This window comes from Otolemur garnettii, unplaced genomic scaffold (assembly GCF_000181295.1).
Source record: "Otolemur garnettii isolate 467f Iridium unplaced genomic scaffold, OtoGar3 scaffold00409, whole genome shotgun sequence".
In the NCBI taxonomy this organism is placed as follows: Eukaryota; Metazoa; Chordata; class Mammalia; order Primates; family Galagidae; genus Otolemur; species Otolemur garnettii.
Window position 1 is genome coordinate 115270 of NW_003852804.1, and position 23381 is coordinate 138650.

The window sequence follows — 23381 nt, forward strand, 5'->3', positions numbered from 1 at the left end:
GTACTTTGGATACTTGTTTTCCATTCTTGAGATACTTTGCTAAGAAGAATATTTTCCAGCTCCATCCATGTAAACATGAAGGAGGTACAGTCTCCATCTTTCTTTATGGCTGCATAGTATTCCATGGTGTACATATACCACAATTTATTGATCCATTCATGGGTTGATGGGCACTTGGGCTTCTTCCAAACTGCAAGTTTTAAATGTATTTTCAGCCACTCAGTTCTATGTATTTTTAAAATTTCCACTTAGTATGTTATTCTTGATAGTGTTTCTTGAGTTTATTTATAACACAGTTTTGATTAACCCCATCTTATAGTTAGAGAAACGAGACACTGAATTTTAGGACTTCAGCTGGTTCTGGACTGACTAGAGACTTTCTCCTCCTTGCCATGTTCTTTCCCTCCTCCATATAAACAGTGCTCTCCAGAGCGACCCTCTCTCTAACCCACCATGTTACTAGCCCACCTGGTGGGAACTGGTCAAGAAAAGGGACCCCTTTGTCATTCACACATTATATCTTGACACAGAAGGTGTAGACTGGACTCCTGTAGTTGGCCTTAGTTGGGTCAATGCTTTTTGGTGAATCTGAGGCATGTTCAGATACACAGTTTGAGTCCTAACTTGCTACACACTGAGGATTTCTAACATACCACGTTCCTGTCAACAGGTGTCTTAGTTATACATTTTGTGTCCATGAGAGCAGAAGCTCACATAGCCTCAAATTATATTTCTTTCTATCAGCTTACCACTAGGGACTACAACACAGGATGGCAGAGGTCAGTATAGAGTTCAAGTTCTTTTTTAAAAGAGCATTAGTGAACTGGAATCCAAACCAGAGTCAGGCCAAGGTTTTACATAGTCTCAGTGGCCTCTGGGTTTTGGGTCTGACCCCCACCCCTCCACAGCATAGACTCAGCTGACATACACTGTACAAAAATAGTGCCTTTATTTCCTGAAACCCCTTGGGATGAGGTTGGAGTAGAGTGTGTACTTGTGGCCTAGGAGGGAACCAGGCTGTGCTCGGTGGATGGCTCTACTTCTTTCTCCTCATGGACTCTTAGGGGCTTTGGACTGGCCTGTGGGAAATCAGGGTCCAGGGTGAGTGTGCCTGCCAATCCCCATGTCCACACCATCCCCTCCCACCCACCATCTTGGCTGTGTCCCTATCAGGAACATCCTTCCCCACAAACCATCCTCTAAGAACTCCCCGTATCCCTCTTGCCCTTCTGCCCCCAGCCCCCCTTTAGGAGCTATCTTTACTCCATGCTACCCAGTTCCAGGCTCATCACCTCTCTGGGGCCAGTCCCCTCCTCCTGCTTGCTTTGGATTTGGGCAAGGATCTGCATCCCGTGCTTTTCCAGCTCCTCCTTCAGTCTAGATAGTAGAGAGTGGGATGGGTGAAGAGGGGAGAGGGGTAGTGGGACAAGAGGTTGTGAAGAGATACAGAGATAGAGGCATCTTCAGCCATGTTCCCAGGGAAGAGTTGAGGGGAACTTGAACTCTATACTGACCGCTGCCGCTTCTGCTGCAGCTCCTGGCACTGGTGCTGCAGCTGCTGGTGCTGCTGGGAAGCTGCTGCTAGGAGCTCTTCAGCCTTCTTGTTCTCTTCCTGGAACAGCTGCCTGGGGGAGGTAGGGAGTGCTCAGCACTAGCCACTCCCTCCTCCCACCCCTTCCACTTCCACATCTTACGCTGCTGCTGCAGCCTCCTGACTGCGAAGGAAGAGCCCCTCAGTGATGACAGAGGAGCCCTTGGCCCCGCACAGGGAGTATAGTTGATGCTTCACATCCTCCAGCTTTGCCTGGACCAGCTTCTCTGCAGCAGGAAGGGGCGGATGAGCAGGTGACAGCAGGTGAGGTCTGATAAGGGCCATCCACCCTCCCTGGTCTCACCTTCCTCGAGCAGCTGTTCCTTACTGCTCTCCAGGGCACACATCTCCCTTGCTAGCTGCTCTGGCTTCTGAGGGGGCAGAAATGAGGTCTGTCTGTATCTCTTGGCTTCCCCCATTCCTCAAAGTAGCCTACCTGTCTTTTACTCACTCACTACACCTCACTTCCTAATGCTCTGCCCCTACATGCCCAACAAACATAGGACAGTCTCAAGGCCTTTTCACTGGTCAAAGCCTCCTCCTGGACCTCTGCCACTTGACATACCCCCCATTCTACACTAGAGAGGATCATGCAATTGTTTTTAAAAGAGAAACCTGAAAACACTACACATCTGGGCTGTTATCTGGAGAACTGGTTACCAGCATAGCACTGCAGCTCCTCCCTTCCTCTCTTTCCTGCTGGGGCCTCAGTGTTCCTTCCTGACATCAAATCCCTGTCTATATCCTTGTTTAGTGCCTAGAACCCTTCCCCACTCCAGGGCAAACAAGGGCTGCTTTGGAGCTCACTGTCCTGCATGCATAATGGTCTCAGACATGGGACCTCATGGTCACTTCCATGAAGAACTTAACCTTGGTGTGATCAGGAACTCTCCTGACCACTGGAGAGATGCAGAGGGCAGCAGGGATGTGGGGGAAGGATCAGCAGTGAGGACACTGGGTACCCAAGGATGGTGACAGGGAATGCATTCAGGGTGTTGCTGACCTTAACACCACCATGGCTTGCCCAGCAACTCAGTGTGGCTGGTGCAAGGAAGAAGACCTGGGGATGACTGCAGTTTGGGCCTAGTGCTGCCATGGAAGATGCGGAGATGGGAGTGGTGGCTTTGAGAGACTCACGTGGAATTCCCAGAGGTCCTTGTGTTGGCCCATCAGATCTTCCAGCTGTTCCTCAAAATCCAACCTACGGGTGACAACCGACCACACAGGCTTGAGGGGCTGTGGGTTGAGACCCCTACCTTCATAGCCTGGACTAGGTCAGGGATCTTCAGGCATGGACTTTGGGGAAGCTTTGTCCAATCTGTTTGCTCCAGTGGGAGCACTGTCACTGCCGTGGCCCTCCAAAGCTCAGCTCAGCTGGCCCCTCCTCTAACTCCCATCCCTGATACTACCCCCACCTATAATTCATCCTATTCATCCCAAGGCATCAGGTGCTGGTGTTTACCTCAGCCGCCTCTGTTTGTTCTTCTCCTCCTCAATCTGGGTGTTCAAGGCAGAAATCCTCTCCTTACACTCCTGCAACATGGTGTGCTTCCTAGGAAGCAGCAAGGCAGCCCTCAGCAAAGTTACCCTAAGGACTGCCTGGGGGGGAGGGGTTTGGGGCTTCTGCTTCCCTCTGCTAAGGGCTATTCTATCCCTCTACATTGAGGTCCTCCTTGGTAACGTGTGGTGGGCAGGAGGTGGCATGCACTTGCCTCCTCGGGTTTGGAGAGAGCAGCATGGTGTGGTCAAGGGCAAATGCATATACATCTTCTTATCACCTGAGTTTCCCAAACAGTTCCCATCTTAGTGTGCCAGAATTCAGGGTCTCTGGTAACAAAATAACTGAATACACATCAACCCTTTCCAATCCTATGTTGGACCTCATCTGCGGAATTCCTATTGCACTCTGATGTTGGAAGATGTTCAACACATCGCAGTGCAAGGGAGTGTGTGTACCCAAGGGAACAAGGTGAAGAATATTAGTGAGTATACTGACAATAAATTAAAAAAACTTAATGTAGCAAGAAGAAATGTCCCTATAGATGAGAGTACAGGTTTCAAAGAAAGGATTCAATTTAAGTGCTACAAACTGAAGAAGTCTACAAACTAGGGTCTATGAATTTTTTTGCCTGTGTTATTCATTAAATGGCTATGTGTTTTCTTACAATCCCTGTTATGGCAAGACAACAACAGAAAGTATTATTCACTCTGATTTTCCATTCATGTCTTAAATAGTAATTAATTTGGCTCAATTTTTGGAAGCACATGAGTGGTTCAGGCAATCACATCCACACTGACAGGTTCTACACAACCCCTCAACTTGCTCAGAAATTGCACAAAGTAAAAATACTTAAAACAGGAGCAGTTATGGCTTCTAGGAAGGATTTTCCAGGTGGTCTGAAAATGTAACTTCAGGAGTATAAATTCTGTGCCTATCAATGTGATATGAAATGATGTGCCTCTCATCCCATGACAAGAGGTTAGGGACAATGCTGAGTACATTCTTTGGTCCTCAAACACATTTTATTACTAGTTATAGGAAGGAATAGCCTGTTCAATTTGAAAATACACATAGTTTATGGGAAGAGTGGGTATTATGGATTTATAAGGAGGTCCTACAAATGGTAGAAAAATTACTTTTCTGGCTGATGGAAGCTGCAGTTGTGAAAGCAATATCCAGTACTCATAAGGAAAGTGAAGAAAAAGTGTACACACACCTTTCTTACAGGAGAAATCTCATTACTCAGCTTGTGAGCAATGTGAGGAACAGAAATTTGTGAAAGAGAGAAAGACCATCATTTTCTGGCACTGAGTAACGGCTAAACAGGAAGATATGTTTTATAATGCAAAATGAAAAGTCAGCAAAGGACTGCATGGTTTGCAGCAGAAGGAATGAGAAAGGTGAAAGGAGAAAAACCATTTTCTACCACAAGACATGCAAGAGAAAGCCTGGACTTCATCCTGGAGATTGCTTCAAGAAGTATCACACTCAAAAGATAATATAAACAAACAAATTTTAATTATTTTATGTAACCTAAAATAGATAACGAAATCATTACGTGAGTTCATATTTGTTTTTCTCTTTTAAAACTGTAGGAAAACAAGTTATCCACCAACCTCTTTCCCACTCAAAATAAGTAAGAGTTGGGGAGTGTGCAGGTGGCAGAAAAACTAGATTGGAAAGGGTTAAGGAGGTAGAGAGATGGACAGAAGGATAATAGATGGACGGAGAGAGAATGGACAGATGGTTGTCTCAATGCCTAAATGAATGGACAGATGAGTATACAGACAGCCAACTTGCTGGATGGTGAGGAGTAAAAGGTACATAATAAAAACCAACTGAAGAAGATTAACTGATAATGTAAAAAATAGTTATGCTGGTGACTGAGTGACTCTTAACACTATTACCTGCTGCTGGAGCCAAGTGTGAAAGAAGTTCTTTGGTATTTCCATTGAACAGAGGGACAGAATGAGAGCTGTGGGCCTAAGATGCACTGCCCTTACTCTCTACTGTGCCAAAATGAAGGGGTAAGGCAGAGCCAGGCCCAACTGAAAGCTCTTACCTCTGTGCCTCACTTTCCTTCTCCTGGCAGTGCAGCTGGAGGATCCTCAGGGTCTCTGCAGAGAGAGCAACAGGGCCCTGTGAGAGCCCATCAAGGCATCGGGTCTGAGCAGAGGGAACAGACCTGGGTCATGCCAGGTGCATGGACACCTGGCTGTGCTTTGACATTTCCTGTGAGTCTGGGGGAAAGCACAGGAGGGATGCTAGCTGAAGCAGGTTTCAAAGGGCTCCAGGTGCCATAGGGAGAGTAGGTTCCACAGTGTTAAAGGCAAAAGTTTGGAGACAGGAGAGCTGCAAATACCTTGTTTTTTGTTCAAGATCTCCTTCAGTCGTACTTTCTCTCCACGCACTGGAAAACAGAGACATGTTCGGGCATCAGAGACTACCCCATTGCACCCTCAGGGACAGGACTTGCCCACAATCACATGGGAGGTTAGGTACAGCCCTGCCCCCAACTCAAATGTAGCCCCCTTTAGGTGAGACTCCCATCCCCTCCCCTCTGGTGCCCATAATCCCTATAAGCACAAAAGGGTCTTGTGTTTACAGAGGGTTGCTATGAAGACTCTAGGATTACCCATGCTTTTACATGGAGGGGAGGGGAAAAATTTTACTCATGAAGATACATAAGGGCTGTAAGAAATACATCAAACAGCAAGGGCCTTGTGACTAGGTGAGGGTAGGATGCCATCTTGAGATGAGATGATGGGGAAAAGCCTGTCTGAGAAGGGGACTTTGGAACTCAGACTGAATGGTGATGGGAGGGTGAGGGGGTGGGACACAAACATCTTGGCAAGGGCCCTGAGCAGGAGTATGTTTGGAGGTACTGAACACTCTGGAAAGCAGAGAGGAGAGGACATGAGGCTGGAAAGGGAACAGGTCCCTTGGCTGTGGCAAGGATGCCAAGTGTCTGGAATTTAAGGTTGGAAGATGCTTAAGACAATGTAGGGACCTTTGGATGACCCATGGTTTGCTTACGTGAGTCAAGTTCCTTCTGCAGGGCCTCCCAAATGGTCCGAGCTTCTCCTAGCTCTGCATTTGCTTTCTTTTTTGCTTCACCAAACAGCAGGACAGACATAGTGTGAGTGCAGCCTCCAGCTACACTATTCCTTGTAAACAATGATACTTTACATTTGCCTTCAATTTAGCCTAGTGGGGCCCCAATTTTATGGAGCAGATGCTTCCAGAGCCCAGGCCCTTTTTCCTAGGCTCAGCTGGCAGCAGGGCATGTGGGCATATGACTACGGTAGATGTATGCAGAAGCACCTTGTACTCAGCTCTGTTGTTGCTGTCATTAATAGGGAGTATTTTTGAAGGAAGGGGCCCAGAAAAGCAAGTAGCTGGTTTGGGTTGGCAGCCTAGGCCCCTGACCTCACCTTGCTGAACTTCATTAATCTGGTTAATCAGGACCTCAACACGGGGCTCTAGGTTTCCCGCTGCAGGGAGGAAAGGAGGTTGAGTTGATGACAAAGCAGTCAGGTGGGATGGCTGCCAGCCTGTGTCTCTGCTGCCTTCATTCAACACAGATCTGTTTAGCACCCACTGTAAACAGTGTGCTAAACTGTGTCTCTGCTGCCTTCATTCAACACAGATCTGTTTAGCACCCACTGTAAACAGTGTGGAGCCCACACTGTGAATGAATGAGACAAAAAACAGCAAGAGAGATACTGAGTCAGGTTGTGGTAACTGTGGTGGAAATAAAGTAGGACGAGGGGTTGAAGAGCAAAGGAATGGTTAGAATTTCTCAGATTTGGGAAGATGTCATGGAGGCCCCAAGTCAAGCAAACGGCACGTAGCTGGATGGGGGTGGGAGGCAGCCAGAGAAAAAGCCCACCCTGAGGTGGGAACATGGCTGGCAGGAGTCTAGTGAGCAAGTAAGGAGCAGCAGGATGTGAGATGAAAATACCATACTGTATCCCATGATCGCATTAATGTACATAGTTATCATTTAATAAAAAAAAAAAAAGGGAGGTGACAGTGATAGCTCTGGATCTAAAGGAGTACAATGGAGCCAAATGGTCGACCAGAAAGGAGCTTGGGACAGGGGTTTGGGGAAAACTTTTACCTTCTTACACCCTTATGCTTCTTTAAATTTGAATCACAGGGCCAAATTTTTAGTTGAAGGAATTAAATTTTAAAAGAAAGAAAAAGTGAAGAGGATAATTTCCCAAGTTCATAAATTGTCGGGCCTGGAATTAAACCCACATCTACCAGACCCCAAACCTCAGGCTGAGCCTCAGATACAGAGGAGACACGTGACCTTTCTGTAGCTTTTTCACCATTTCCATCAAGTCTTCAATTTTCTGTGAGGACATGTCTTGCCCTGTAGAGACAAAATCAGACCTTTCAAAATGCATTCAAGTGAGAGGCCACAGAAAGGATCTGACAGTTCTGCTCTTTGTTTTGAGTTGGACAGTGCACAAGATGCTATCAGGCTTTTCCATGGTCACCTTTTCCCTATAGGATGAAATGACAGTAGATATGCCCTTCATAAAACTCTAGGTGAGGGCAGGGTGACTTGTCACTATTGAGGCTGTTCAAAGTAAGGTCAAATAATAATGCACGGGAAAAAACAAGGTTACAAAAACTGAAGCACAGAGTCAAAAATCACTATACCTGGCAGATGTCATAATCCATTAAAAAGTTTTGGAGACCCTTATACAAGAAACAAGGACTAGTAAGAAAGTGTAATGAGAAGTCTAGTTAACATGTACATAAATACAGATAGTTTTCCTATATATAATCAATACGGATTCTAATGTCTCCCTGTAAAATAATATTTCACATTAATTTTTCTAGTTATTGGAACCTTTTAAAAACCACTTAATTAGATCTAGAAAATTACTATTTATGGCTTTAAAATCACAATAAAGATAACCACCCATCCTGAGCCACCTGGCGTAATGGGATTAGCACCTATTAAGAACTCTTGCCAAGAAATGATGCTAATGCTCATGAAAGTTATAGTTGTAGCTACAAACTTAGAGGAAATATAGGTATAGAGCAACATGTTACCCGGCACATGGAGATGCAATTATCAGTAACCAAACTGGGTAACTCCACAGGAAAAACAACCTGGTTTGTTTAACAAATAAACTTTGAGGGGAAAAAAGACAAAAGAAGAGTTTTACAGAATAAAAGGGCTTTAAGGGACACATGAACTGACCTCAATGGTCTCTCATTTATCTTTTTTTTGAGACAGGGTCTTTCTCTGTTTTCTGGGTCAGAATGCAGGGGCATCATCATAGCTCACTGTAGTTTCAAACTACTGGGCCTTCTAAATAGCTGGGACTACAGGTGCACACTACCACGTCCAACTAACTTTTATATTTTGTAGAGATGGGGTCTCACTTTCTTTTTTAATTTTAAGAGTTTATTGTGCACAAAAAGGAAGTGATTTAGGAAAGACTTCTTGACATTTGAGATTTATTCAAGAGGGGCATGCGAAAGTAAAGGAAATAATTTCCCACATTTTTAGGGCTATTTATGTTTTACTTTTTTCTTTAAGGCTTCCTTAGTGCTTATTGTGTACCATATGACATTTTGAAATATTGTTACATTTTGAAATGGCTTACTTAAGTTAAATAACATATATATTACCACACATACTTATCGTTATTATGGTAAGAACAGTTTACATTTACTTTCAGCAATTTTCAAGAATACAATATATTGCTGTTCACTATAGTCCCCATGTTGTAATCTTGTGCAAAAGATCAAAAAAGCAAACAAAAAAACCCAAAAATGAACAGTTCCCAAATTGGAAGACTCTGAAACGTAAGAATGTGGCCCAAGATACAGCAGTTAAATTTTAGCTTATAGAAGGAAGGATTTTGACCTTTTTTTTTTAGAATTGGCTGTCATGTATTCTTTTTAAAGGCAAATGGGGCTCTTTAAGCTGTTTTATTTATAGCTGTATTGGTTTAATTTCACCAAACCATGTTGATAAAGGAGGAAAAGATTATTTTTGTGTTTTGTTTATATTTAGGGTTAGCCTTTCAGAGAAATCCAGGTGATTTAAATTTTGATTTTGTGGTCTCATTCTTACTCAGGCTGGTCTCTTTGGCCTGCCAACCTGCTGGGATTACAGGCGTGAACCACTGCACCCAGCCTTATCATCGTGTCTTCGTTTTGTAGAAACGTAACAGAGCACCAGCCATCTACCAAGCTTGCACTGATGTAGGTAGGTCTGGAGGGAGTGACCAACAGGTGCTTTTTGTGTGTTGCATTTTAATGCGGAGGATGACCAACAAGAGCAGAGGGTGACAGGGTGGGCAACAGGTGTGTGGGAGTTCATTGTACAATTCTCTCCATTTCTGGATAAGTCTAAAAATCCCCACAAAACATGCAGGAGCATGTTCTCCCAGAGGGGCATGTGGCCAGAGAAGAATGTTTCACTTTTCTTCTCCCTTTGGGCTGCGAGTCTCATCTGCAGGTTTGAACAAGCACCCTGTCCTTCTCCTGGCAGGAAGATGGAGACCAGGGGTGGCCTGTCCTGGGGCCCACGGCTAAGAACCACTTCCACACGATAGGGGCCACTGGGTACGTGCTGCTGCTACGGCGAGAATCATGGGGGATTAACCATTCCCTTAGGTTTGGTGGCACCAACGGCTGCATTTGGAAATTGTCTGGCACGAAGCGAAAGGGTGCCTTCTGACTAATGACCTAAAGTAAAGATACATGGCGCATATATGGTAAGAATTCAACGGGTCAAACCTAAGTGGGGGGCATGTGAGTAATTAATCCCTCATCTTTGTACAACAGTTGAAACTTCTCGTCATAAAAGCCTCAAGTCATTTCGGCAAACTAAGGAAGCAGGTCCCGCCTCGGCCTGCCCGAGTTCAGACTCTGGCCTCAGCCTTCTTTCAAGCCCAGGCCTTAAGGGAGGCCCTAGCTCTCCTGTGGACTCTCACCTCTACCTGCGGCCTTCTGGGCCCGCTCTTGGGTTCCCGCAGCATCCGGCTCGGAAGGGCCAGCCCGGCCAGCCATCTCCTCTCAGGTCTCCCTCCTCGGCCTGGATGCTCTGCAGTGCGCCTGCGCAGTGCTCTCCCACGCACGCGCTCCTGCGCAGAGGGCAGGTGGGTAACGACCTGGCGCCGCTGCCTGGAAGCGGCTGCCTGTGCCTGATTCCTCAACTGAGCCACCACCCTGCAAATTCCGTTCAGAGATGAGGGCTGAGATTGCGATTGGTTGCGTGAGGAGCTGGGCCTGCGCAGGTGCACAAAACTCCTGCGACCTCGCCCCCGGGTTATGAGGCCACATGCGGTCAATGCGCATGTGCACGCTGTCTGAGCCTGTGCTCTATTCTCCCTAGTCGAGCTTCGGTCCCCAACCCGCGCCGGCTTTGTGCATCGCCAAGTAATCTTGCGGGAGTGGGTGAGTTATATCCCAGTAAAGCAAAATTAAAGTCGGCAGGATGGCGGCTCTTCTCACAAGTGCAGAGGAGCACGTACTGCCCAGGCCCCGCGCCCTCAGCTCTCTCTTAGGGTCGCCCAGTTGGCCGCGGCCCCTCCCCGGTGGACCCTGATCACGTGCAGTGCCCGCTTGGGCCCCAGACCCCTCCTGGACACTGGTATCCTGCCATGACCTGGGGTACTGGGGAGGGAGGAAGCATCTTCCCAAGCTATCTGGTGCAAGTAAGCGAAGGTCACCCTAAAAGCCGAATCTTCTACCTCAAGCTCCTAAACTGATTTTCTAATAGAAACCCACTAAAACTGACCTCAGATGGTTAGAAATTATGAATTGAGGATTAAGGTTTAAAGTTCAGGGCATAATCAATGTGATAAAGAGTTAGAGTCTGGGTGTAGGGCTCTCTTAAAAGATTGGGTGTAAGGAAAGGCTTAGAATGAGGGTCTGGGTGAGATTCAGGGTTTATGGCCGAGGTATTAGGGATGTTAACGAACCCACAAGGGGGAGTTCTTGTTGCTCCCCACACAGAAAGCCATTACTGAGACGTGGAAGGTTGTCAAGGATTTATTGCAGAAGAGGCATTAGCTGGGAGGTGGAAGGTATGGACTGTCTCAAATCTGCTTCTCTAGTCAAGAGGATCAGAGTTGTTTTCTGGAGGTGAAATGAGTAATGTATGAGGGGTGTGAGCAACATTGTACCTTTGGGGTGGAATGCAAGGAACAGTGAGAGGTGATGCTAACAAATACATTCTATGATCAAAATATGGCAGGCATGTCCTACCCAGGGCAGGGATTTTAGTAGTATAATGAGCTAGGAGTTAATATTGGTCATTCTTTCAGCTTTCTGCCCAGGCAGGATAGCAGGATATGGGGAGTGACTGTTCAGTGGGTCCTGAAGCATAATCTGTGGTGGATTGTTGCTTATTTTGTCTTCTCCAAACAGGTAGTGTGAGGTCCTGTAGTTATCTCACAGCTCTAGGAAGTTTCTGCTGATTCTGGGAAAGAAATTCAAAAGGGAATGCATCAGTGCAACAGAAAGTTACAAAGTTCTGATCAGCACTCTTACTGGCCTGGAACTTGAAACAGAAGAGAATTTTAAAAACTACAAAAATGTTTTCTTGTTTGTGGAGCTGGGTTAGGATATTCCTCTTTTCTTTGTTTATTTCTCAATATGGGGGGAATAAAGGCATTGAACAATCTGGCTATTTCTCATTAAAGTGGGACATAGTTGGGGTCTGAGGAATGGAAGTGTTCAGCTTGTTGTTGAAAATACTCACCAGTTATAGATGAATAATTGGATGTCTGTAGTAGCAGCATTTGAGGGCATTTGTCTCTTGTTTTAAAACAACATTTTAGTCCACATTTGATTAATATGTTTGTCAGGAGGTAAATCAAGAGAATAAGTAGTAACAGGGAAAGGCTAAATTTTAAGACCTCAGAAAGAACAGATCATCCCTTTTAATCTGTTGTAACAATGAAGCTTGCCTTATTTTATTAACATGCATTTTCACTTTTGCAGAGGTATGTAAGTGCAGTATGAAGAATTAGTTATAGCACAAATACCCCCTTGTTCTGTAGGGTTAGGGGGTTAGGGTTAGATGGTTAGAAGTTTTGCTTAGGGTTTGTAAAATGTGAAAGCCAAACTAGATTTCTTAATCAGACTAGGTTCTTGGAGGTCACCTCAAAGAGTGTAGCAGATGTCACACAGCCTTGGGTCCTCAAGAGGTTAATTAATGTCCACTCACTTGGGAAGGACCATTTGCTTTGCTGAGCCCACTGATTCAAATACTAATCTCACTGGGAAGCACTTTTACAGACACCTAGAAGTAATATTTAGCCAAATATCTGGGCACCTTGTGATCCATCCAAGTTAACACAGTTAACAAAGTTAACAAATTAACAAAGTTAATTTGACACCAGCCTTCACAGTGGAGGATATACATTAGACCATAATTTCTTAAACTAGCTGTGGTGAAGGAGCCCCAGCCCATCAACTGTGCACTGATACTTGTATAAAATACAATGAAAATGAATCTTAAAAACTGACACACAAACCAAAGACATACAAAATGTGAGCCTCAGTTTTTTATTAGTGGATTCAATTACCCCGTTACATTACAATAAAAAATTCTGACATCTCATAGACAGTAACAAAAACATAACAAATTTTTTTGTACAAAATGTATGGACAGACACTGGTTCACAGATCACACTTGCCTGACTTAGATAGGTCAACAGTATTCCCTAGGTACCAGTGATTATTTTGGGGGTGTTCTTTTGACCTAAGCTCATCTCATATACCTGAATGGTGGGGCTTTAGTGGGAAATACTGGGACAATTATTTGCTTGTAAGGATATCTGGTTGAAAGAATGCCATTTTAAAGAGAAAACCTGTTACTCGACCATCTTTATCAAAGAATCAAGAATTTATACCAGAAAATTGGAGAGGGTAGGCATTCAGGGATACTTTGGTAAGAGGTATGCCGTGTGTGAGTATTTATGACCCACAGTATCTGATATGTTCCAGAGATCACTCAGCAGTTAGAAATGTGGGAAGTAGGGAAACCTCTCCACTGCATTTGTATAGCTCTTGAACTGTGTAGGATTTAATGCTATAACTACATTATGAGGTCAAGGGCAGAGCCCCCAACTCACAGATGTTTGTGTCTCCTAGTCTCCAGAAATAAACAATAAAAACTGAGGATGCATATCATAGGGAGGAGCAAGTGGCAGCTCTTGGCAGATTTTACCTTTCAGTCAGGTTACCTGCTCCTGCATAGATGAAAGGAGAACCTGCCAGGTTTGAAGGCTGCCTCACCCTTCAAAAGTAATGGTCAAGTAATGGTGCTGGCCTGTGGGTGTCAAATAAAGTATTGCATAGTTTAAGAAGGCATAGGAGGGCAATGCCTGTGGCTCAGTGAGTAGGGTGCTGGCCCCATATATCAAGGGTGGTAGGTTCAAACCTGGCCCTGGCAAAACTGCAACAATAATGGTATAGGAAAAAGGGTGAGAGAATATTGGGATTATTTTAACTTGTCAAGAAGGCCCTGAGTAAAATGTGATAGGTAGTTGATATTTGGACATTTACATGGGTTATTATAGAGAACAGATATTTTCAAGCTTTTTTTTTTTTTTTTGGTGCCCAGGCATTCTTAGGAAAAGATTATGTTTACATGGCCATGGGATAATCAGGTGAGGCTGATCAAGACTAGCTTTTGTCTTAAGGCTTTGACACTCCTAGGTCCCACCCTGCCATGAGGGACTGAGGGAATGAATAGTTTAGTACACTGTGACCTGGGAGTGGTCACATACATACTATGATATTGATGTAGAGGGCTGGGACCATAACCTGCTCCATAAACAAGAAAACATTTTTATGTTGCTTTTTTTAATAGTTTTTTTATGTTTTAAGTTCCTAGGTGAGTGAGAATTTCTGGCCAGAACTTTGTAACTTTTCGTTGTACTGATGCACTCCCTTTTGAGTTTCTTTCCCAGAAATCACAGAGCCTTCTTGCAGTCATGAAATAACTACAGGGCCTTGCACTGCTCATTTGTCCAGAAAAGACAAGCCATATGCCATCACAGATTGTGCCCAAGAACCCACTGAGCCTCCACACAAGTCTGAAAGAATGACCAATATTAACTCATGGCTCTTTATACTACTAAAATATCTGCCCTGGGAGGGACTTATGTACCATATTTTGATTATGGGAATGTATGTACTAGCATGATTTCTCACTTTTCTTGCAAGCCCTGCACTCCACCCCAAACATACAAAGATGCTCACTTCCCTCATGCATTATTCATTCCATCTCCAGAAAACCCCCCTGATCCTAATTGGTCAGGAGAGTTAAGGTGGTTTGTGCTTCTTCCTCCCAGCAGACATACTGTTTCTGCAATAAATTGTTTTCTCCTTGACAATCCTTATTGTCAGTAATTGGCTTTCTGTGTAGGAAGCAACATGAATTGCCTTTGTGGGTTTGTTCACAGTACTGTCTGTATTTTAGGTAGGGTTAGAAAAGGTGTAGACAATATAATGAATGAAATATGGAAACAAGAAATGATTGATTTATAGATCTTAAAATACTATATTTATTTGTGAAAGGATGTGTGTGTGTGTGTGTGTGCGCCTGTGTATGAAGCATGTTCACAAAAGTCTTTGAACCATTTAAGCTTCACTAACTTCAGAAAAATAAGTACTATACATTTACTTCCAAGATCACTTGAAGTTTTAACTGTGTATGTTTATTTTAGTTTTTTGGATGTTGGCTAATGAATTACTAGTTTTAATTATTTGAGTCAGCCCCTCTGATTCAAAACAGTAAAGGCTGGCTTTAAAACAAAAACTAACAATTTGACTTTCATAAAACTAAGTGTAAAAGAACTTTAGGTATTATAACTGGGTTAGTGTGAGGTAAAAACATTCTGTAGATAACATGGATTTGAGGATGTGTGTGATCCTGAGAGTATAACTGTCTGGACACAAGCCGAAATTTCAAGTATAGGCACCCTTAGCACTCAGTTGCTTCAGGAAGCCATGCCATTTGTGTAATGGAGAATGTCCTCTGTTTCCTAAACAGCCATCCTGAACCATTGCTGAGCTTCAGCTCTATTGTTTTGGATATGGTCCTATAGTTCACCTTTTGTGTGGATTGGGGTTACTCTTTGTGTACCTGTGGTACCTGCTATTGAAATCATTTCTATCAACTACCTGGGAAAATAAGAGACATCAAAAAGGTAAGGAATATCCAAGAGGAATTCTTTGCTGTTGTTTTTGTTTCCTATTCCCACATATCTAAATGAATCTTGTTGGTTTAGAGATTGGTAGAACATTTCTCTTCTAGAGAAGAGGTTGGGCAGGGCTAGGGGCTCAGGAGGACTAAAGTTCCACCTCAGGCTTACAGGCTGCCAATCTGGGTGTGGTGGAGGGTTCCAGAGTAATCAGCTGTTCCCCAAACAGTGATTTCGTGGTCCTTGATTGGCATGTTTAGAAAGCATGGGTGTCGCTGAAGGAGACCAGTCTCTCTTGACACTTGATCTCAGGTAGTATTCCTGTGTTGGGTGTCACTCGACCAAGCTTTCATGTTGAGCAGATCAGGAGAACCTCTGAGCTCTGCCCTCAGGATGTGTGGTCCTATAAGGGAGCAGGCATGACTATTGGCTTCTGTGTTCCCTGTGAGCACACGACTTCTGAGAACATCATGTGAGGATTTTATAAACAAAATCCTCCTTTGAGTTTTTCAAAGGAAAGAAGAGTTAAAGAAGTGAGCCATGGCCTGTTACTCTGTACTTTTTGTTCTTACTCTCAGAGCCAAGAGAAGAGAAGGTAGAAGGAACATTGAAAGGTAAAGCTCTGCCTGTTTGACCTGAGCCTTCCAATAGTGAGGTTTACCGTTCCTTCCATGAGGTCCCAGTTACATGATTTCTGAGGATGTCTTTTACTAGGTATAGCCCTCAGAGGAGACACTCATGGGATGGCAAAGGGACCTGAGATACTTAGAGCCCCTATTTTGCCCATATGTGGGCATGAAGGGGTGATAGACCTGGGCACTGGGTGTTGTCCAATAGATGGTCATGTGAGATGTTGAGGAAGGACTACCAATTGTTTTCGAATCAGAACATTTCTCTCCTGACTTTGCATAAGTATTTTACTTCCTGGGTGCTCAGGAACCACTTTGAGCTACTACTTCACATGGTAGTTTTCAGTATCATGTGAAAGTACTTTATAGATGAGGCCACATGTACATGTGAACCTTATCAATATTATTGTTGAACCTTATCAATATTATTGTTGACCTGATCAATATTATTGTTGGCCAAATATTATTATTTGGCCTTGTCTGTTGATTTTGGGTGCTATCAGCGTTTAATATCCCAAGGGACTTCTGTATAATCCCTATGCTTCTACCTTCCTTATATATAAGCTACTCTCCTGGTTTTCTAGGTCAGAGATTTTGCCACAGAGAAGCAGAGGAAGAAAGGAAGGTGCTTTCTATTCTGATAGAGAATGATCTATCTCTAAGGTGATTAACCTTTCCTCTCCTTTCCTGGTTTCCTTCTAAACATGTTTCATGCATCTCAGGGATTTAGTGCACCCTACTGTAGTGATGGGAGGGGGTATGTGAATGATAGCTGTAGACTGGAGAGGCTGTAGGGTGTATTGTGAAGTCATGGGTGGTAGGGGCAAGGTGAGGGGGTTTGCAGGCTTCAGCCCACCCCAGGTAGGCTATCAGACTCTCTTTTCCTTGTTCTGGTCTTGGCAGAAGCTTAGTACCTTCTGTCTTCTGCAGTACAGAAGTAGAGATCATGATACTTTGAGCTTTTGTCAGCTGTTATATCCTGATCCCCCTCTGTGATGTGTGTAATAGTACAGCTACTGAAGTCACAGAAGTGCTCTTCTTACAGTCCCTGGAAGATGCTACTCTGTCTGTGAGAAGGGACACTGAGAAAGGGGTTTCAAGGGGGGTGGGAGGAAAACCTGTCCTGCTGAACCAGGAAGTCTGGAAAGGCCATAAGAATGTGGGTATGAGGTAACCTAGGTAAGCAATGACCAATAGAAAGAGACAGTCAATGACCAGTGTAAAATGGCAATACTGCCTGGAGGTGCAGAGAGACCAATGAAAGACTCGGGACCAGCTTCAAACCGAGAGAAAGAGTATTTATATCCTTACAAGCCTTTGCCTCACCTCCATTTCTCTCACCTCTCTCCTTTATGAGAGGGACCTGCTTCCAGTTTTCTTCAGAAGTGCTCTAAATTTCTTTGTTCTTCCTAAATAAAATCTCACTTTGTTACACTGAAATTTACGTGGTGACATTTGCTTTCTATTCATACTGCCTGCGCTGGCTCCAGTTTTATTTCCGGTTTCCATTCACCTTTGCTTTACCACTGTGCCTCAGTTGAACTGTCTAATAGAACCAGGTCAACTGTCAACTGGGTTCAGGAAACCAGGACCCCTGACCCCCAATACTCTGTATCACTTATAGCTTCTCAAATTTCTGTGTCAGAGTCATCAATGAACTTTGTCCTCCACCTTGTCAGTAATTCTTCAGGTGAATTAATACTAGCCCCTCTGCCTGAGCCTTCTCTGCCTCCTTCCTCCATTCTCATCACATACTGCCAACCCCTGCTTCACCACCACCAGATGGCATTTATAACTGTGATTCATTCTGAATCCATTTCCATGCCCTGGAGATATCCTCTCCAGATAATCAGAGGTATTGGCCCTTCAATCCTTGCTTCAGAATTCTCCTGGTAGCAGCTTTGTGCCAAGGACTTGTTCCCCTCCAAATTGGCACAATGTGATTTTAAGCAAGAGATTCTTGCGTCCCACTCTTCTGAGGTCTCTTTCATAGGAGACCCTGCAGCCAACATTTTAAAACCTGGTAACTTCTCTTTTTTTAATCCTGATATTCTGGAACTCTTGGAGAGACAGGTTAAAAAGAGGATTGATTTCCTGATGTGGAAGGAAAAGAAGACAAGATCATTTAAAAAGCAATTTAAGTTAGACTACCAACTAAATTCTTCAGCAAAAACTGCTGATAAGCATGATTCAGCTTCCATTTTGGACCAGAAGAGTCAAAACAAAGGAGCTGCACATTCATTACCAACTGTTTTCTAAGACCTTTGAGGACAATTTAGAGAAAAATATATCCAGCTCTGCTGTGGTCTTCTGTCTCTGCATAGTGAGTCCCTGCAGTCCATTGTCTTCATTCCTGGTGGATGTTCCTCAATATTTGTGTTCCTGAGTAGAATTACAAATACTTCCATAGCCCCAGAATCCACAGTACTTCATTCCAAACATCTGTCCTTGCATGAGGCTCAACTTCAAATTTTGCCTCAACTCCTGCCTCCAGCTCAGTCTCAATCTCTCATTCAGGTCCATTCCTAGTCCCAATTCATTCCTTACTCTTAGTCCTATCATTTGAGCCTCCTAAACCCTAGAAAGAAGTACAGTGTCTTACAGCATCTAAAGTTCACCATGTAGAATGGAATGTGTTGCAGAAAAACGAGGAAATTGTATAGAGTTTACCCTCTGTGATCAAGAAATCTCAGGATGACTTTTGTCTTCCAGCTCCCAACCTTACATTGGTGAGCCAGTCCTCCAAGGCTTATGTTCCAATCTCTGTCCTTCTTGGAGATTTTCATCCCAGTGATGAGCTTCAGAAGAAACTAGAGCATCACCTTTGAAAGAGGCTTATTTAACACTGGCCTGCCCCACAGGATTCATGAGTCTTTGTCACTGCTAAGTCTTCTAAGAGAAATTCTTAAGACATTTGAGTCAAAGTGCCATTATGAACTTTTGTGGATCTCTTTCTTTAAAGGTCAGAACAGAAGATATATAGAATTAAGGATTGAGTCAATCTGGAAGCTTCCATGAGAGATGTTCAAAAATTCTTTTACTAAAGAAGGATGTGAAGAAGGATCAGAGATATAGCCTGGAGAATGGCCCAAAAGATCATCTGTTGAGTGACCCAGAGAGGTCTTTATTTTTTTTTATTTTTATTAAATCATAGCTGTGTACATTAATACTGTCACGGGGTACAGTGTCCTTTTTTATATACAATTTGAAATATTTCCATCAGACTGGTTAACATAGCCTTCATGTCATTTTCTTAATTATTGTGTTAAGACATTTATATTATTCATTTAGGAAGATTCACATGTACCCTTATAAGATGAACCATAGATGTGATCCCACCAATAACCCTCCCTCCACCCATCCTCCCTGCTCCCTTCCCCTCCCTCTCCTCTTCCCCCATGTTCTTGGGTTATAATTGGGTTATAGCTTTCCTATGAAAGCTATAAATAGGGCTGAATAATATTCCATGGTGTACATCAGAGAGGTCTTTAGATAAGAGTCTAGGGTCTAACTCCGTGAAAGACTTAGAAAGTCACATGGTGAGTCTGCCAGAGAGTAATGCAAGACCCTCAAGTGTGAGCCTAAGTCTGAAAATTCCCTGATCAAGAAATACAAAGAAATCAATGAGGGTCAGATTTCTGGGACTTGGCATAATTGTGGCATTTTGTCAAGCACACAATGCGTCTTAGAAATCCTATAAATAAATAAAACATAGAATGTTGGCACCAATGGTGGGTGGAGACCACTTCCTGAATGCTTCCTAGGAGATTTCCTTCCTTGGTTCCAGTAAGAAAGAGATGTTGGGCTAGGTGTCCATAGCTCAATGAGTACGGCACCAGCCACATACACTAAAGGTGGTGGGTTTGAGCCCTGCCTGGGCCTGCTAAACAACAATGACAACTGCAACCAAAATTGTGGCGGGCACTCATAGTTCCAGCTACTCAGGAGGCTGAGGCAAGAGAATCGTTTAAGCCCAAAACTTTGAGGTTTCTGTTAGCTGTAATGGCATTGTACTCTACTGAGGGTGACATAGTGAGACTATCTAAAAAAAAAAAAAAAGCCCATATTAGAAATTTTCATAAGAGGATGATGTGGGGGCCTTCTCTTCAAGGCACTTGAATTCATACAAATTTTTAACTTGAAAAAAGGACTAATGCAAGTCTTTCTTTATAACATTTTGTCTTCAACCAACCTTATTTCTGGGATGGACTATGAAGATGGAACCTCCAGGTTCCTTAGAAGAAGCTCTAAAGTTTTGTCTTCTTTTCCTCTTTATTTTCTCTGTTCTCTCTTTCTCTTTCTTTTCTTCCTCTTTTTTTTACATGATCCAGGGGAAGTCGGCCAGGAATGAAGAAGGCATGATCAATATGGGCCAGGGGGGCTGGTCAGTCACAGCAAAGGAGAGGATTGTCCCCTTCACTCCCACTTCTAGGAGTTCTCCAGGTGTGACATGACCCAGCCTGATGGCAGGAGGAAACGCGAAGCTGGAGGTGAGCCCAATGCCAATATCTGTGGTCCCAAGCTGTGGTGGCTGTGAATGGATCTGGGCACATAGCATTGGGAGCCACCAAGTAGAGCCTGCCAGGCTCTGCAGTAGCAGAGCCATCAGGATGGACACAACTATATGGAGAGACCACAAACAGGAGCCACTTGCAGCCCAAGGTCAGGAAGTGAAAATGGCTGCACCCAGCTCTACAGCTTTTCATGAAGAAAAGGTAGGAACAACAAAATCATTTCCTAGCCTGGATGCTCTCCTCCCTGCTAATTCACCTGTGGGCAAAAGAGGATAGGGAGCCCTATGACAATTACCATCTGTGATCAACCATGAGCTTACAGAGAACATCCAGACAATTGAGGATGGCAGGCAGACTTTTCTTTGCCCCCTACCCCAGCAGCATAAAGTTAGAAGCTTACTATACTGGCCAATAGATACAGGCCAAAGATGTCCACAAGGTAAGCTGGGGGTGGACATGAGGCAGTACATAAGAACATAAGTTCCAATGATGGATTAGAAAGGCTTTGGGGCAAAAGGATGAAGAAATCAGAACATTTTCCCATATTCAACAGGTCCAGGGAGATAGGACAGAGTAAGAGCTCCTTGCTCTTCAATAACAATCTAGTAACAACTTGACATCCAGTGAGTCAGAAAGCTCCCCAGTAATCTCTGATATTCATTTTTTTTTTGCCTTCTGCTCGTTTTTAGTTTGGTTTTCTTTTCCTTTTCTAGTTCCTTAAGATATGACATTGTTAATTTGTAGTTTTTCCTGACTTTTTGATGTGGGCATTTAAGGCTATGAATTTCCCCTTAGGAATGCTTTTACTCTATAGAGATATTGATAGCATGCATCCCTTTTGCTCTTCAGGTCAAGGAAACTTTTGATTTCTATCTTAATATCATTATTGACCCAATAGCCATTCAGCAGCAGATTGTTTAATTTCTATGACTTTATGTAGAATTGGGTGTTTCTCTTAGAATTGATTTCTAGTGTTATTCCGCTATGGTCTGGGAAGATACATGGTATAATTTTGATTTTCCTAAAATCTGTTGAGACTTGTTTTGTGGCCTAAGATACTATTTTTGGAGAATGTCCTGTGTGCTGATGAGAAGATTGTGTATTTTGTGGTTTGGAGGAAGAATGTTCTTTAAATGTCTGTTAGGTCCATTTGTATTAGGGTCCACTGTTTATTTATTTTCTTCTTTGATGATCTTTCTAGCTCTGACAGTAGGATGTTGAAGTTCCTGGCAATTAAAATGCTACTGTTTATTTCTTTGCTTAGCTGTAGTGGAATTTGTTTTGTGTATCTGGGAGGTCCTGGGTTTGGTGCATATATATATATAGGATTGTTACATCTTATTGCATTGTTTCCTTTATAATTATTTAATGACCATCTTTGTCTTTCTTTACCATTGCTGGTTTAAAGTAATTTTTGTTTGATATGAGAATGGCTACACATACTTCTTTTGGTTTCCATTAAGCCATTCACATTGAGCAATAGACTGGATATGTGAGATGCTGTTCTGTTTGTCATATTGGGTAGTACCTTATTGCTTTGTTTTCTCTCCTGTGCTAGTGTTTTATAAAGGCTGTGAGCTTTAACTTTTTGGGGTGATTTTACACTGGTGAGGACTTTGGTGATTCATGTATAATGTAGTTCTGAGTATTTCCTGTAGTGCAGGACTGGTCATGACAAATTCCCTCAGTACTTTTTCCTTATATGCTTTTTTTTATTATTATTTTATCATTTTTTCTGATGTTTTATTCTTTGTCAAGCAGTATTCTATTTATTAGACAGAGCCTCGCTCTGAGGCCTGGGCTGGGGTGCCATAGCATTGGCCTGGCTCAAGAAGACCTTGATCCCCTGGTCTGGGGGTCCTTCTAGCTTTGGCCCTTGGAAGGATGGTCTTGGTAGGTCATCACTGCAACATATGCTGTTGTTTTTTTTTTTCTTTATTTGGTGGAGGTGGGGTCATATTTTTGCTCAGTCTAGTAAAGAGTTCCTGACCTTGAGGGACCCACCCATCCTGGCCCCCCACAGACCAGGAATTGCAGGCCTGCATCAAAGCATTCTGTTGAACATTGCTATTACTTCTGTCTCTCCATTTCTGTTCCTCTCTTCTTTTTGTCAATCTTTCCGTCCCCACATTTTATTTCTATTTTCTCTTTTGCTGTCTTTTCTTCCTTCTTGGTCTTCACTCTTCTCTTCGTTTTGGTCCTATATCAAAAGGACTCTTCAAAACCTAAGCACAGAGACAAGATAATTTAAAGAGGAGGATGAAGTGAAAGGGAAGCAATTAAGAAGAAAAAACTTACGAGGAGAAACCAATAGAAAAATCCTGGCAATATGAAAAACCAGTACAGAGCAACCCATGACCCACGCAGGGAACATGAGGAAGCTACGGCAGAGGATTCCACATAGAAAGAAAAGATAGAAATGACAGATAATAATTTGAAATATGGATGATAAAAACAGTGAAAGAAATTGCTGAGAATGTAGAAAATACTCAAAAAGAAAATGCAAAAATAGAACCAAATAAGAGATAGGGTTAGGGGTTAGGGTTAGGGTTAGGGGTCAGGGTTAGGGTTGGGGTTGGGGTTGGGGTTAGGGTTAGGGTTTAGGGTTAGCGTTAGGGTTAGGGTTAGGAGGGTTAGGGTTAGGGATAGGGATAGGGTTAGGGGTTAGGGTTAGGGTTAGGGTTAGGGATAGGGGTTAGGGTTAGGGTTGGGGTTAGGGGTTAGGGTTGGGGTTGGGGTTTGGGTTAGGGTTAGGGTTAGGTTAGGGTTAGGGTTTGGGTTGGGGTTAGGGTTAGGTGAGGGTGAGGGTTGGGGTTGGGGTTAGGGTTAGGGTAGGGTAGGGGTAGGGGTAGGGTTAGGGTTTAGGGTTAGGGTTAGGGTAGGGTTAGTGTTAGGGTTAGGGGTTAGGGTTAGGGTTGGGGTTGGGGTTAGGGGTTAGGGTTAGGGTTA

General features: G+C 43.6%; 1 protein-coding gene and 1 long non-coding RNA gene across 5 annotated transcripts; one reads left to right on the forward strand and one right to left on the reverse strand.

The window, feature by feature from the left end:
* Positions 1 to 235: 235 nt before the first annotated feature.
* SYCE1 (synaptonemal complex central element protein 1) lies at positions 236 to 10139 on the reverse strand. The gene is made up of 13 exons (XM_003803667.3): positions 10070 to 10139; positions 7411 to 7473; positions 6527 to 6586; positions 6129 to 6203; positions 5455 to 5502; positions 5155 to 5209; positions 3054 to 3143; positions 2729 to 2792; positions 1896 to 1962; positions 1695 to 1818; positions 1515 to 1625; positions 1293 to 1377; positions 236 to 1079 (listed from the first exon to the last, which is right to left on the reverse strand). The coding sequence occupies exons 1-13, from the start codon at positions 10137 to 10139 to the stop codon at positions 1002 to 1004; spliced, it is 990 nt and encodes a 329-aa protein (XP_003803715.1). The 3' UTR covers positions 236 to 1001.
* LOC105888408 lies at positions 4682 to 21073 on the forward strand. Of its 4 annotated transcripts, none has more exons than XR_002771466.1 (6): positions 4682 to 4912; positions 9203 to 10786; positions 15139 to 15295; positions 16503 to 16581; positions 18881 to 19038; positions 20250 to 21073. It is a non-coding gene; the product is annotated as an uncharacterized LOC105888408 (long non-coding RNA). The 4 variants fall into 4 exon arrangements; XR_002771467.1 differs by lacking the exon at positions 16503 to 16581 and having other exon boundaries at positions 9203 to 9333; positions 9619 to 10786; XR_001161869.2 differs by lacking the exon at positions 16503 to 16581.
* Positions 21074 to 23381: the final 2308 nt, after the last annotated feature.

What these genes read in the sequence shown, in the direction of transcription:
- SYCE1 (XM_003803667.3), bottom strand. Translation starts at nt 10,139, where the DNA reads ATGGCTGGCCGGGCTGGCCCTTCCGAGCCGGATGCTGCGGGAACCCAA. An exon ending in AACAAACAGAGGCGGCTGAG is followed by an intron (nt 2,793 to 3,053) that starts GTAAACACCAGC and finishes TGTCACCCGTAG; the next exon opens with GTTGGATTTTGAGGAACAGC. An exon ending in GGAACAGCTGCTCGAGGAAG is followed by an intron (nt 1,819 to 1,895) that starts GTGAGACCAGGG and finishes TTCCTGCTGCAG; the next exon opens with AGAAGCTGGTCCAGGCAAAG.